The following is a 13,097-nucleotide window of genomic DNA, read 5'->3' as shown; positions in this document are numbered from 1 at the left end:
CTTCTTGCAGGGAAATATTCTCTTGAGATAAAGCTGTGTTCTGCTCTGATATTCAAGGACTTCTACAAATACCATTTTGCCCAGGAGCTTTGCTCTCACCCCAAACGCTGATTAGTTTCAAAATACCAAGTTACCCCCTTCTCTTTATTCAGACTGCGAAAATCAATCACCTTCTCCATTGCTCTCTTTCATTATTGTTCTACTATCTTGTCACTAAGCATTTTCCGCAGCACTAAATCCTAAAGACGCTGATTTTTTCACATCAGAAATCATGTATAAAATCTAGATGTTGGGAGAAATTTTACATAAAATAAATAGCAACCCAGAAAATACTAATAAATGCTTCGAGTAAGCACACACAAGATACACGAGAAAAGCTAATTTACTTTTTCCTCCTAGTTTACCTCAAGCATAAAGTTTGTCAACATATTTGTTCAAATCAAACCAGTATTTTCTAGTATTTACAATTACACACTATATGTAAACAGTTAAAAAACCTGAAAAAAAAGAGTTCAAGAATTTCATTAATACTAAATTGAATTGCATTCTTTCTGTGGAGCCACCCTCATTCACTCTCAAAACACGTGTGCATCATGCATTTACCATTTGCTTTTGAGGCAGTTTTCCCTAGTGGTAATGAATAAAATAAAATTCCTTTAGAAGCCAGGTCCTCCAACCACAAAAAACTGTAGACAAATGTATTTCTTATAAGCATTACCTCATTGTATCTGTTGCTGGGAATTTTGATGCTGGTTTTTCTGACCTCCATATCAACCACTAAACCTTGGACCACCGGCAGTGTGTACTGGTAATTTCTGAAGTCCTGGTAATTAAAACAAGTTTTTAAAGGTTAGGCACGATGATCAACATTAGCACTGTAGGTTTCATAACTATCCCAGTGACTCCTAGTTAGCCCATTAAAACAATTGTAATCAGTGACTGAAAGGCAGGGAGGAATGGAGCCATCACAGCTTGTAACCTACATTAATTGCAGTACACAAATGAAAAACCATCATCATGACTGTTAGCTATTTCACTGATTTTCTTACAGCACAATTATTTTTCTCCAGCCTTGAATGTCATCACTGTATGTAAGAAAATTTGCTCTCTCTGTTCTGTTACATTACTGGATAGAGTTATTAGTGTTTCTAGCAGTGAAATTAAGTCATGCATCCAAGAAAATTTTCTATATTGAAAACATTAGCAAAGTAGAACTAGTAACTTTGCTTCAGTTGAAGTATAATCAAAGAGCTGTGACTGCACACTGTGATGACCTAGCACTTCTGAGGAAGGAATCTGAACACCTACTGCGCTTGTTTCCGGATCCAGACATTCTCAGGTGGCCAGGTTTTGGATGTTTATTTGGGTACCTTTTTACAATTCACCGTGTTGTCGAAACCTAACATCCAATATGAGCAACAGCAGGTAAATTCACCCAAATGCCCACTATTTCCTCTTGTCATCTTCCAAACATGCCAGCTACTATGTGCCACTGGAGTACAGTTCTCCCCACATTGATCCACTCACACCGATGGAACGCGCAAACTCAGTCTCAGCACTTACTGCAAGAAGGTTCATGATCGTGTGTCCAGTCTCTCCAAACAAAGGCTTACGAAATCTGACACTAAAAAGTGGGCATGGATAAACTAGGATAAAATAAAACAGTAACGATCAGATGCATACTCAGGTTCTGCAAAACCAGACTCAAATACAATCTCCTCAGTCGAATATGGTAAGCAGCAGCAAAAGACGAGATTGGAAAGAAGACCAGAGTTTAAAAAGCAAAAGGGAAGAAGGGTTTAACATTATAATGCACCTTACACATCTCATGGCTCCTTACCCACCACACTAGAAACAGTAAGGAGAACTATGTGGAATGCTTACAAGTGCCACACTGCAAGCCCGAAACCTAGCGATCGGGACAGTGATTGCAAAGATGACCTTTCTAAATGCTTTTCTCAGGCTGCTTCTTGGAAACGGCTTCTCCCTTTTTTATGACCAGCCTGCTGCTCTCCGCTATAGCATCATAAGCCTTTAGCTTCTGTGGCTGACGTGTGACATTCAAATGATAACACTGAGATTATTTCATTTTTTGTTTTCATAATTTCATGAGAACGTGGCAAATTCCCTACGGGAGTCTATAAAAACCAATTAAAATTACATTTATGGTATGTCGGCAACGCAAAATACCTGCATTCCTTGGCTGAGGGGCACACTTACGTCTATGACGCAATTCAAAGTGTAGTGTATGGACCTGGCTACATTGCATTATGTTGCAGCAGAAGCCGTAACAGTGCTTGAAACATGACTCATGCAGTAATATGTAATGCCAAGGTTTGCTAAACACATGTTTGAAGAAAGGTTCCTAAACTATCCTCAGGCAAACACTCAGCCTGACTTCCCAAAATGCCACACGTCTTCACAGTTCCCCTTGTAGTCAGAAGGGGCTGTAAAACGCTCAGCAGATTTGAAGAACATCATCAGGATTTCCTGATAGAAATAAGCTCCAGCTTCTGCACACTGATGATCTGGAAAGTATCGCAGCTCCTACACGTGCCCCCTACAGCTGACCAACTCATGCACAGTGTCCTGAGGCACCAAGAAGTGCTGAATTTCCCGTGTCCGCCACCCTGGATGCACACAGCAGCTCAGCTACATCCCAGATGCGCTGACTTCCCTCTGCTTGAGAGGCACAGCTGATCAGCAGATGCTCAGCAGATGTTTTCGGGACAGCTAGCACCCCAAAGTACTCCTGCACCTGATCTGCTGTGCGTTCAGCAGCACTGGACAAATGCCCAAAATCTGACAATTCCACCAGAAAAGAAGATGCACCCAAGGAAACCTGTGACACAAATGCAGCCCCTTCCGAGAGGGGACTGAGGAAGTGATCTGCAGTCAGCTCTGCCACAGTGCAAGTGAACATGCCTGAATCCAACCCACAGCTACAGAAGTAATTCAACCCCCAGCTTCCCAGTGCATTCAGAGCAGGTACTTCTGTCTGTGAATACCAAAACATTTGGTTCTGTGCTCAAAAACAGATGTCACATCCAAAATATGAGCATCTTTCTTTGTTTTTCTAAATGTTGACAGGAATAAATACACTACTTAAAAACCTCACACACACAAAAACTTAAACACCTTTAACACTAATGTTTCTTGGGACAATTTTAACCTACGGTCTTTATCCTCAGAAAGCCAATTTTGAAGATTTTTCTTTTTCCTCGCCAGTAGCATATGTATTTTATAAAAAATTCCCAATGCTCCCTAAGCGTCACAAGTTAAATTTACAAATGCCTATAAAATATATTCTAAAACTTTTTGAAAAATATTAACAACAGACCATTTTCATAGTCATTCGGATTTACAAGATGTGCCAATTAAAACAGCAGATGAGCAAGACAAGCAAAGTTTTGGTCCATCGTGGTGGACAGACTTACAATAATCTCTTTGCTCCAGTGATGGCAAATGCTTTTGAAAAAGATTTTATCCTTATTTTATGCTAATTTCATGCTAACTGCTAAGATTTTGTTCAGCTGAAACGCTCTCTCCAGACTACTTGTTAATAGTTGCAACAGAATTTTTGCAATAAACTGCCACGTCAGTTGCCCCTGCACACTTATTGTTACTCTCTGGAAAATGAGTGTGGTTTTAAAAACCTAAAAGGAAACGCTCTTTCATTTCAACACGGAAAAAGCTTAACGTATCAAAGGCTCTCCCTCGTCCTAATTGCAACAGCTAAATAAGACTCGTTTTGCACATAACTCTTTCAGGTTTGTGAACTACAAACAGCTGCTCAGAACTAGATTTGTGTCCACAAAAATCGCCCTGATCAAGCAATACAGCTGTAAAAAAGGCTGTAGGTTGTATCACAACCTCAGTACTGCCGTGCTGCTAGCTGGATGCCATGTGGGTATGAAATACAATTTTTAATTGCCTGTTTAAACTTGTGCGGCTTTGATAGGTAACGATTTAGGGCTGGGTGTGTGTGCTCTAAACCGGAATATATTCTCCTGCAGAAATAATTGCAGCTAAAAGAATGTTACTTACGTCTGTATTCAGCTCCAAGTCTCAGCATCAGCCGAATGGGGAACACTTTAGCCCAGGGAGTCTCCCATTTCTGAATGAGGATGCCAAACAAGTACGGTGGGGTTGGGAGCACCAGGTCTTGCAGGGACTGATACGTAGCTGCAACGTACAAGAACCCTCCATGTTCTTTGCTTCCAAGGAAGCTCTGGCTGAAAAAGGAGTGTCCCAGATTGCCCACAACGTTACCTATGAACAAAAATATTCATTACTTCACAAGATTGAAAGCTATATCAGGAATTCATAGAGTTTTTCAAAAGGGAAAAAAAACCCAAACCATATTAAACTTGCTTTGCTTCCTGAAGCACTATCTATTAATCACACAAGAAACAAAGATCTGCTGCACAGAGGGGCTCAGGTTACCTCCTGTGCAAAAGTGCGTAATCTGTTATGGAATAACTGCTGCAGACTACAGCCACCAAAGCCACAGTATCTCCAGTTGGTCCACCTTTGGTGCCACATGTACTTAGTGACTATCACTGTTAGGAAGTCAGTTTTGTAGGAACATGCACACACTCCTTCATTTCTGCGCCTGTCTAAGCCGTGCCTGCAAGTGCTCCCAGGACAGTACATACAACCACAGATGTACCACCCTTCCCGGGGGAGCAGGGAGGGACACAAACGTCAACCATTTCTGTGATCTGCCTCTTTCATGGAGATCTGCTTGTTCCCAGCAGTAGAGGCGGTGTAATGGAGAGATCATGCATCCCGGGGATAGCCAGGGAAGAGTAATGAGAGCTCAAGCAGTATTGCTGCTAAGGAAGCGGTACCTGCAACCTCCCCCTGGCACTATAAAAGCACCCAAAGAAAGCCTGTTTTCAGTGTCCTCCAGGTATTCAAGGGGTTTCCACTGCAGAAGCTGCTGTTGACTGAACTAAACTTTTAGACCCAGCTGCGATGGGAGAGAGATGTGCACCCGATCAAACAATTAATGCCCACTGGTTGTCTTTCCATTTAGACAAACCACTGGGGTGCCTGCTCAGGCACATATTGAAGATCTGGGTCATTTTACGAATTACACAAAAGAGTGTTTATTTAATTAGTACACTTAATGTAAAACGCAACTGAGAGAGACACAGGGGAGAAACATCACTAATTTTTACTCACATTTTTATTCTTTGATGCTCTTAATTTCCGAAAGTGTTTACACTGGAATGGCTGAATGAATCTGAATGTTGATTAGATTATTATAGCATCCAACGCAGCATTTAACATTGAAGCAAAGAACCATGGTGTGATTCCTTTTATCAAATGACAACAACAGCATGCAAATAAAGTACAGAACAGCTGATCACAATTCTCCATAGGAAGATGTGAATATTAATAGTGTTGATTTGCTCTCAAAGTAATTTCAGAGAGCACGGTGTGGCTGATCACACCACTCATGAGGAATCACGTGGGTTTGAGGCACTCGTGCAGGCCTCCCGGGCTCCTGCAGTAATCCCAGGCTTTCCCACCTGCAGACAGACAGACTGCTAAGTAGGAGTTTCTGCTCTTTCTCCACCACCTCATAATGGAGTGTTTGTATTTGACCTCAAGGCAGTGATGTGCGTGTCTCCAAAATGCACATCAACGGGACAGTAACTGAAGGGTTTCTCCCTTTTACACACAAGAGACAGACACACAAACACTAGGTTTTAAGTAAGTGCAACTTTGACATCCTCAGTAATACAGGTACGATCTTCAAGTTTAAGCCTTCTCCGTTTTTACACGGAGCATACTCCAAATGCAAGGAAAATAAATACAGTAGGCACAGTTTTGGTCAGCAAAGGAAAGGTTAACCAATGAGTCCTTTCATGTCTGTCCTTTACACTGATCTCCTATGAAAGTCCCAAGTCACAGCAACTCTCCATGAAGCCAGCACCCTCATGAGAACAATACAGCTATTCCTGCCCTCGCTCCGGAGGTGTGGCCATGCTACTTTGCATTCCTCCAGACCCCCTTGGCACTATCACCACCAAATATTGCTTCCTTCACATGACCTTGGGAACTCCAGCTTTAAATCGAGTTACTGGCAGGTCTGTAAACAAAAGGCTTCTTTTATACTCCAACTAACAAATAAGTTCAGGGGTTTCCTTGCTATTCAAATTTGTGGGCACCTTAGTGAATTTTTTTCATTTTTTTTCTGTGCCCACAAGATGCTGCACAAACCAAGTTCTCAAGTTCTCCGTTAAAAGGAGCTGCAGCAGCCCCGGTACCCCATGGCAGAGTGCAGTTCATTCATGGCTTGCCACTATCCTGTGAAGCTGATTTGTAATTTTACAGATAAACACAAGCCAGAACTGACACCATCAGCTCAGATCAAATTCCAGAACTCTTACAGTGGCTACAAGTTCTGTAATGCTCAGCTGAGCATACTTGATGAAAAGTAGCTACTCATCAAACTGAAGGACTAACACGATTAATAGAGCCACATCAAATGTTGTCAGCTGCTGAAAATCATTGATCCTGCCCATGTGCAAATGCATTTCTGTGTCAGCCTGTGCTGTGACACTATTGCCTGCTCAGTGAATACACTGCTAATGCACCAACTCAGGCATCTTGCTAGTGAGTGCAAACTGATGTATCAATTGGTGTTCATGGAAAAGATTTTCTCTTATCTAAAATAGCTGCTGGCACCTTTCTATCTCAACTCCACTCGTTTGCTTTTGCAGTTCCCACCTACCCTCACTAATCTCCTCTTCTTCATTTATACTTCCTTTTTCCCTTCCCATCTGTTCTTACTCAAATAGAAGCTACAGGCCTGATAGTAAAATTACTTGGTGAGCTTCACAGTTCCAACAACATGACCACAATAATCCTTTCTAATGTTAAAATGTACAAAGTGTATGAACTGATAAACTGAATTGAATTCTGCACCCTTTTCTGAAGTATTTTCTGCATGAAAGGGGTTAGGCAAAGCAAAGCTGTACAATACCATATAGTTCTGCGATGTGTGGTACTGCCCACTGGGATGACAAAGCAATCAGACATTTCCACTTGTGACTGATGCCAAGTGCTGCAGCAGAAGGGGACGACTACTTATTTTTTCCGTTTCAGGAGACGGAGATTCAAGGCTCACACGCTTGGGATGCCTTAACAAGAATTCTTGCAGCCAACAGAAACATGAAAAAAACCCTCAGAGTGGAATGTGCAACTCAGCTGTTCCGCACTTTGCTACCATAAGCCACAGCATTCTAAATTACTCCTTTTGACACAAGCAGCTCGCACAGTTCAAGCTCCGATAGGTTACCGCTATTGAGAGAACAAGCTATTGGGATTAGGTAGTTGTGCTGCACTTCATCATTAAAAGAGAGTGCAAGAGCCTGCTGTGTGGAGAGCATGGGAAGAATCAAGCGTTTTCCTCTCTAGGGCCCTTTTCAACCAGCAAACACAAGGCAAAAAGCCTCTTTGGACTCTGGGCGAGTCCCACAAACATTTCTGCACTAACCAGGGGCTGTCAGCCTTTCCTGCCATGTCTTTGAAGGTGGTTCCAAGTCAAGGCCCCACTGCAAAGTCGCTATTACCAACTTAGCATGGTCAAATTCAACCCACTGCACTGTTACATATTTTAAGCATATAACTGTGTTTCAGAGGCTTGTAGAGAAAGTGTAGCTGTCAGAGAAACCTTCCAAAAAGCTATCCTCCCCAAAAGCATGTAATTTAATTCACAAAGTATGACAACTTCCTTTCCAAAGAGGTAATCTCAGAGTGAACAGAAAGGTGCCTTTCCTTATATTAACTTCCACCACCTGACATCAGACCATTGATATTATTTAGGAAGCGCCTTAAGTGTGCATGATGCATCTAAAGCAGGTCTGCAGGAGGTCAGTGCTTATTTTCTTCTCAATTATGCTGGGTTACCCTTGACTTTAAACCCTAAGAAGCTCTATAAAGTTCTTTAAAATAACATGCTTTTATCCACTGATGTGACTTTCTCTTCAGTCATCGTCCATGCGGTTTTGAATTCTTCACTTAGGTATCATCCTCTGATGAGCAATGTACTTTGCATATAAGTTTAGCAATCCGTCTGAACTCAAATAAATAGTTTATACCAGGAAAGGTAAATAAATAAATATTTCTGCATTTGTTTATTGTCCTCAACATGTGGTGAATCCAGTTAGGTGCTTTTACCAAAAACACTGAGGTTAAATTCCTAATGTATGCTTCGTATCTTTTGGTTAATCCCAGGTGAAAAAGCTGGTATTAGCATCCAGCCTGAGGGAAGGCACACATACACGGCTTGGGAAAGTTACCTGCACCTGGCTGACCTCATTCCACTGCCATCAGTAACAACGAAGGACAGCCAAGTACCAAACACCACGCCAGCACCCTGAAGAACCAAGTATCCTAGTTCTGTGGCAAGAGATGGAAAGCAATATTCACCTGGGAACAATCCTGCCAGATGGATTTTCTTCAAGAGCCAATGAGCCCATACTCTCTGGAAAAGCAATACCAACCCAGTCGCTACCACACCAAGAGCCACAGAAGAGACAAGACCATGAATGTAACTTGATGGCACAACACATCTGTAGCAGATGCCAACACTGAGAAAAAACATGTGAAACTCAACATTCAAAGTTCTGACCATACTCAGCATCTTTTTATCGAAAACACCCTAGCAAGTAATTTGGAAAGAACAAGGGCCAAGGGGCATAATGCTTCACTTACTATCACTGTGAGTAGCAGTTACCAGCATCTGGAACTTCCTCAGACTAGCCTGTGGCAGTCTCCCAATCACTCCAATCCACACCATATATGATGTTTGATTTTTGTATCCATCTTTCCACATTACAGTTGCAGGTGTGTGTTACTCACTCAGTTCATCTGTCCTCTGTTCAGAACATCTACATGGGCTTCTTTATAGATCTGTTCTGTATTAGCCACCGCCTTGCTTAATTGAAACCAGGCTAGGTAAAAAATACACAAAACTGTGACTGGGATACATCCACCCTCACCCAGAATATCCCCAAAACCAGGGAGATCACAAAGCCATTTCAAGCAGTTGCCAGATTTGCATTTTCACTACAAAAGTAACAGTAGCATTTATTGTATTCCACCAAAGAGTTGATGCACTAGGGCATATCTGGCAGCTCTATATTAACACATCCAACTGCTTCAAAGTACCCATTCAGACGGACAGAAGTTCTCATTTTTCCATTCACTAGACCTCCTGCCAGGCTTATAGCCAACAGACAAGGATAATCGTGGGATTACTACTACAACAGTACAACTACTACAACCACAACAGAAATCATTAGCTTGCAATTTCCAAACAAGAAAAGCAACACAGCAGGGAGCTCGATGACAGAAGAGCCAGAGGAAAAATAAAGTGATGGAAACTGAACAGCAATTAATACTTGCCTTAATTAACAACTTCACAATTTATTATAACTCACATACATACAACATATAGTGAAAAATGCCATTTTTCCTTCAAAATCTCTCTGTTATTTTACAACTATAAAGTCCTAACACCAGCCTGCAGCTTGAGGTTGAGGACTTCCCATAAGAAAACTGGTGAAGGTTGAGGGCAGCGCTGCCTCAGACCGACATCTTATCCACGCTGAAACAGGAGATGACTCCGAAGGACAAACTGCAAAGCGTTGAGCGTACAGACTAAACGCTCCTGCCTGCAGGTTTGAGGCCTGGGCTCCGCTGCTGCTGCGTGCAGATGTTAGACCCACACTCTGCCAGCAGCTGGGAGCAGTAACTAGCACAGAGGACACGACTCGGCCGCAAGGAACAGGTTATCCTCTAAGGAAAGCAGAAACACCTGGGAAGAGGCACAAGTATATACAGGTTTGTGCAGGCTTGAATGCAGAATTCAAACTTGACTCATGAAAACTTGACTCATGCGACTCATGAAAAAAATAAATCGCTATAGATATGGGATTTACTTAAATAAACAAAAGGGGAATGCTGTATTTTCCACTGCTGAAAACAAAACCAAGAAACCCCAAATCACTACAAAACAAAATCAACATCACTAGAAGTAATTCTTGTTTCCATTCCAATAAAAAATACTATACTTGTCTTTTTATTTTATGACGGTTTTTAAGAAAGCATTTACTAAAGGAGATAAATAAAAAACTTCTACAGAATTTATCAGTTTCCTGATGACAAAACAAATTTAAACCAATACATTATATAATGAAAAATGAAACTGTGAGGCAGGGTTTTAAATAGTCTCTAACTTCCAGTGGGAATTCTCGTTTACTCTAAACGTCTATCATCTAATTGCCAGGAGAGCTGCAGTACCTCTGAAATGAACAACTTTGGAAGCCCGGCTCCATCTAGAACAGCATGCAAAGTGCTAACCGCTTCCAAGGGATTACAGACACCAAAGTGAAACCCCTACAGCATCATATCCATCCTCTCTCTCTGGCTGAATAACGTTTAAAACAGCTGCAAATATGCTAATATATACTTCTTCCTCCCAAACACACATAACTTGGAAAGAAAAAAGGATGGATATTGAGAGACTGCATTACAAAATGCTATGGGAATTTAACAAGGTGCTATGTTCTGCTAAAATTTCCGTACGGTCTGGTATTACATAGCAACTCACGCTGTCTGTCTACTTCTGCTACATCTCTGAAATACAACACGGAGCAAATCCTACCAAAAGAACATTACACAGTGGAATTCTTAAACAGTGAAATTTGGTTTCTGATTAAGAATTGTACCATAGTAGGCAGCTATTTCCACCAGTGCAATTGTACAATATCAAATTACTACCACTAGCGCACTAAAAAAAGAATTCCAAATACATTATGTAGGAGTTATAAATTATGTATTTCTGTAGTGTAATTATACAGAATTTCATTGCAATATACACACCAAGCTGGATTTATAGCTGCAATATATGTATACACACGCATACACACACACGTATGCAATTCTTCGTGTCTATCTCCCTCTGAATAACATAACCATTAGAAGATAAAGCATTGCAAGTAACGTGAAGTTTGGAAAGATATTTGTTTCCAGTGTACATGAGATCCATTATGATTCATAATAATAGCACATTCTGAACGTGGCAACGTCTCTCGACAAGCTGACCTTTGTTGTATCAAGACATTTTAGGAAACAAAGATCTTTTTCATTACTTTATTAAAGTGTTGGATTCAGTCACTCCAAAGGCATTGCAAATGATATGCAGAACCCTTCATAAATATATTTTCAGTATATAACCTTAATGTGATCCAATTTCACCTCCGGAAAGCTAGCTTTATTTTCTAATCTGTGGAACCATATACTTGCATTTTTCCTTATACAATACTTCTTGAATTCTGAGGTCCAACAATAGCTAAAAGTGGAAGCCCATTTACTCAGTAAATGTAAAATGTGTAAAGGTTTACATAACACAGTCTTGCAATTGAGATACTAAAATTCAGGGATAAAGGGATAATTTCTGCAATGCCCTACAATTAATTCCAGGCACACATATACAGATATATGTGTATTACTTTAAAATACAAATAGTATCTCCTTAATGTGGTGATAGACACAGACAATGTGGGAATCAAATTTCTAAACCACTTGGTTTGGGAATACTTAACATACTATCCACAAGGATTCTCAAAATTTTGAAAAAAAAAAATAAAAAAAAAATTACTAGATGCAATGTCATTAGCGTATCTATGAGTCCTGCTGCGTATCCTGCTACACTTACTGCTAAATGAAATACCGTACTAATTTCAGATATGTTAACCGTATTCAAACTCTTACCCCAGCACCTAGCACAGCACCCAGCAGGAGCAGCCAGAGCAGGCAGTCAGCAATGGCTGCTGAACACGAAGCTGTCACAGGCAGAGTCCTCCTGCTCCATTGCTGTAATAGTCTATGTACGGCCTTTATAGCCCAAGCTTCTCTGTTCTGCTGGCGCCCCGAGGAAGGCTGGAAGATCTTTAGAGCAGCTCCCCAGGTTACCAGCACCTCGTTAATGCTTTTATTTGGTGAGCTGTGTATAACACAGGATACTAATAACCAGTAACAACTCAGCCCCCTAAACAGCTTTGATCCTTATTCTCTTTTTATATTCTTTTATACAAAAATAGCCATTTGCTAAATGACAAAAATGCGAGTATCTGACCCAGTACCATCATCTATCCAAGCCATTTTTAACAGAGAGCATTTCTCCTACCTGCTAAGGCATCCCGGTAAAGTTGCACAAAATGGTTAAAGATGTCCTTAGGCAAACATTTTTCATCAGGCAAACACTGCAAGAGAATGACTATCTCCGACTGCCCCACCGCATGCATGCCTTTTGTTGTGAAACACCAGCACTTCCTGTTCACATCTGCGGAGAGGAAAACGTGTATCAGAACAGAAGATCAGTATTTCATAAAATATGCCTAAATTTCACTACAGGAAGACAGCTCTTTCAAGAATCAGTTTTACAGCATGTTTGGTTGTGATACCTGTCACACAGACAAATTAGGTTCTAAATCCGCTAGCTTCCAAGCAAGCACATCCAAAACAAAAGCAGCTCAATAATGTCCAGTTTAGAGCTAAGGAAGAGTCAGATCATTACAGCTTCCAGTCAGATTGTGGGATTAACACCACAGAGCAGACTTTTAGCAGTTTCTGTATCCAAATTAAAGGACAGGATTTAAATGGACATGAAGGAACCTGGGAAAAGGCCAGGCTGTTGGCTGTACGTATCATGATCCTGACAGCTAAACCGGTTTCAGACAGTGACATCTCTCTCCTAAAAGGGATAGCTTAAGATGGATAGGCGTCTTCATGAGACGTCACTGCGTTGTTCCGCTTCCATGAATGTTAGTGATGACACATGCTCTAAGCTTCACAATTGATTTGTTGAGAATACTAAGTTACTGAAATATTTTCTATATTTCTATCTAATATTCATACTAATTACATTTTTATATAGATGTACAAAATTGTACTGCTATCTAACCAGATGCTGAAAGGTTTATAAACAACATCTTAATTTATTGTATGAACTTTTCAAAGAAACAAAATATTTTACTGCAAAACCATCCTCAATTTCTCAAATAACGTTTTAT

The 13,097-nt window shown here is 40.8% G+C and overlaps 1 protein-coding gene across 3 annotated transcripts in view; it reads right to left on the bottom strand.

The window, feature by feature from the left end:
• ZFYVE9 (zinc finger FYVE-type containing 9) overlaps positions 1 to 13,097 on the bottom strand; it is a 61,509-nt gene that overhangs the window by 9,368 nt on the left and 39,044 nt on the right. For all 3 annotated transcript variants that reach the window (XM_074599029.1, XM_074599030.1, XM_074599031.1), the window contains 4 exons: positions 12,212 to 12,367; positions 4,048 to 4,272; positions 1,564 to 1,646; positions 719 to 823 (listed from right to left, as the gene is read on the bottom strand). In XM_074599029.1, coding sequence (XP_074455130.1) covers positions 719 to 823; positions 1,564 to 1,646; positions 4,048 to 4,272; positions 12,212 to 12,367 — 569 coding nt within the window. The remainder of the gene's footprint in view (positions 1 to 718; positions 824 to 1,563; positions 1,647 to 4,047; positions 4,273 to 12,211; positions 12,368 to 13,097) is intronic.

Source organism: Larus michahellis, chromosome 8 (assembly GCF_964199755.1).
Source record: "Larus michahellis chromosome 8, bLarMic1.1, whole genome shotgun sequence".
Classification (NCBI taxonomy): domain Eukaryota; kingdom Metazoa; phylum Chordata; class Aves; order Charadriiformes; family Laridae; genus Larus; species Larus michahellis.
Note: the sequence above shows the minus strand (reverse complement) of the source record. Positions and strands in the feature narration are given on the sequence as shown.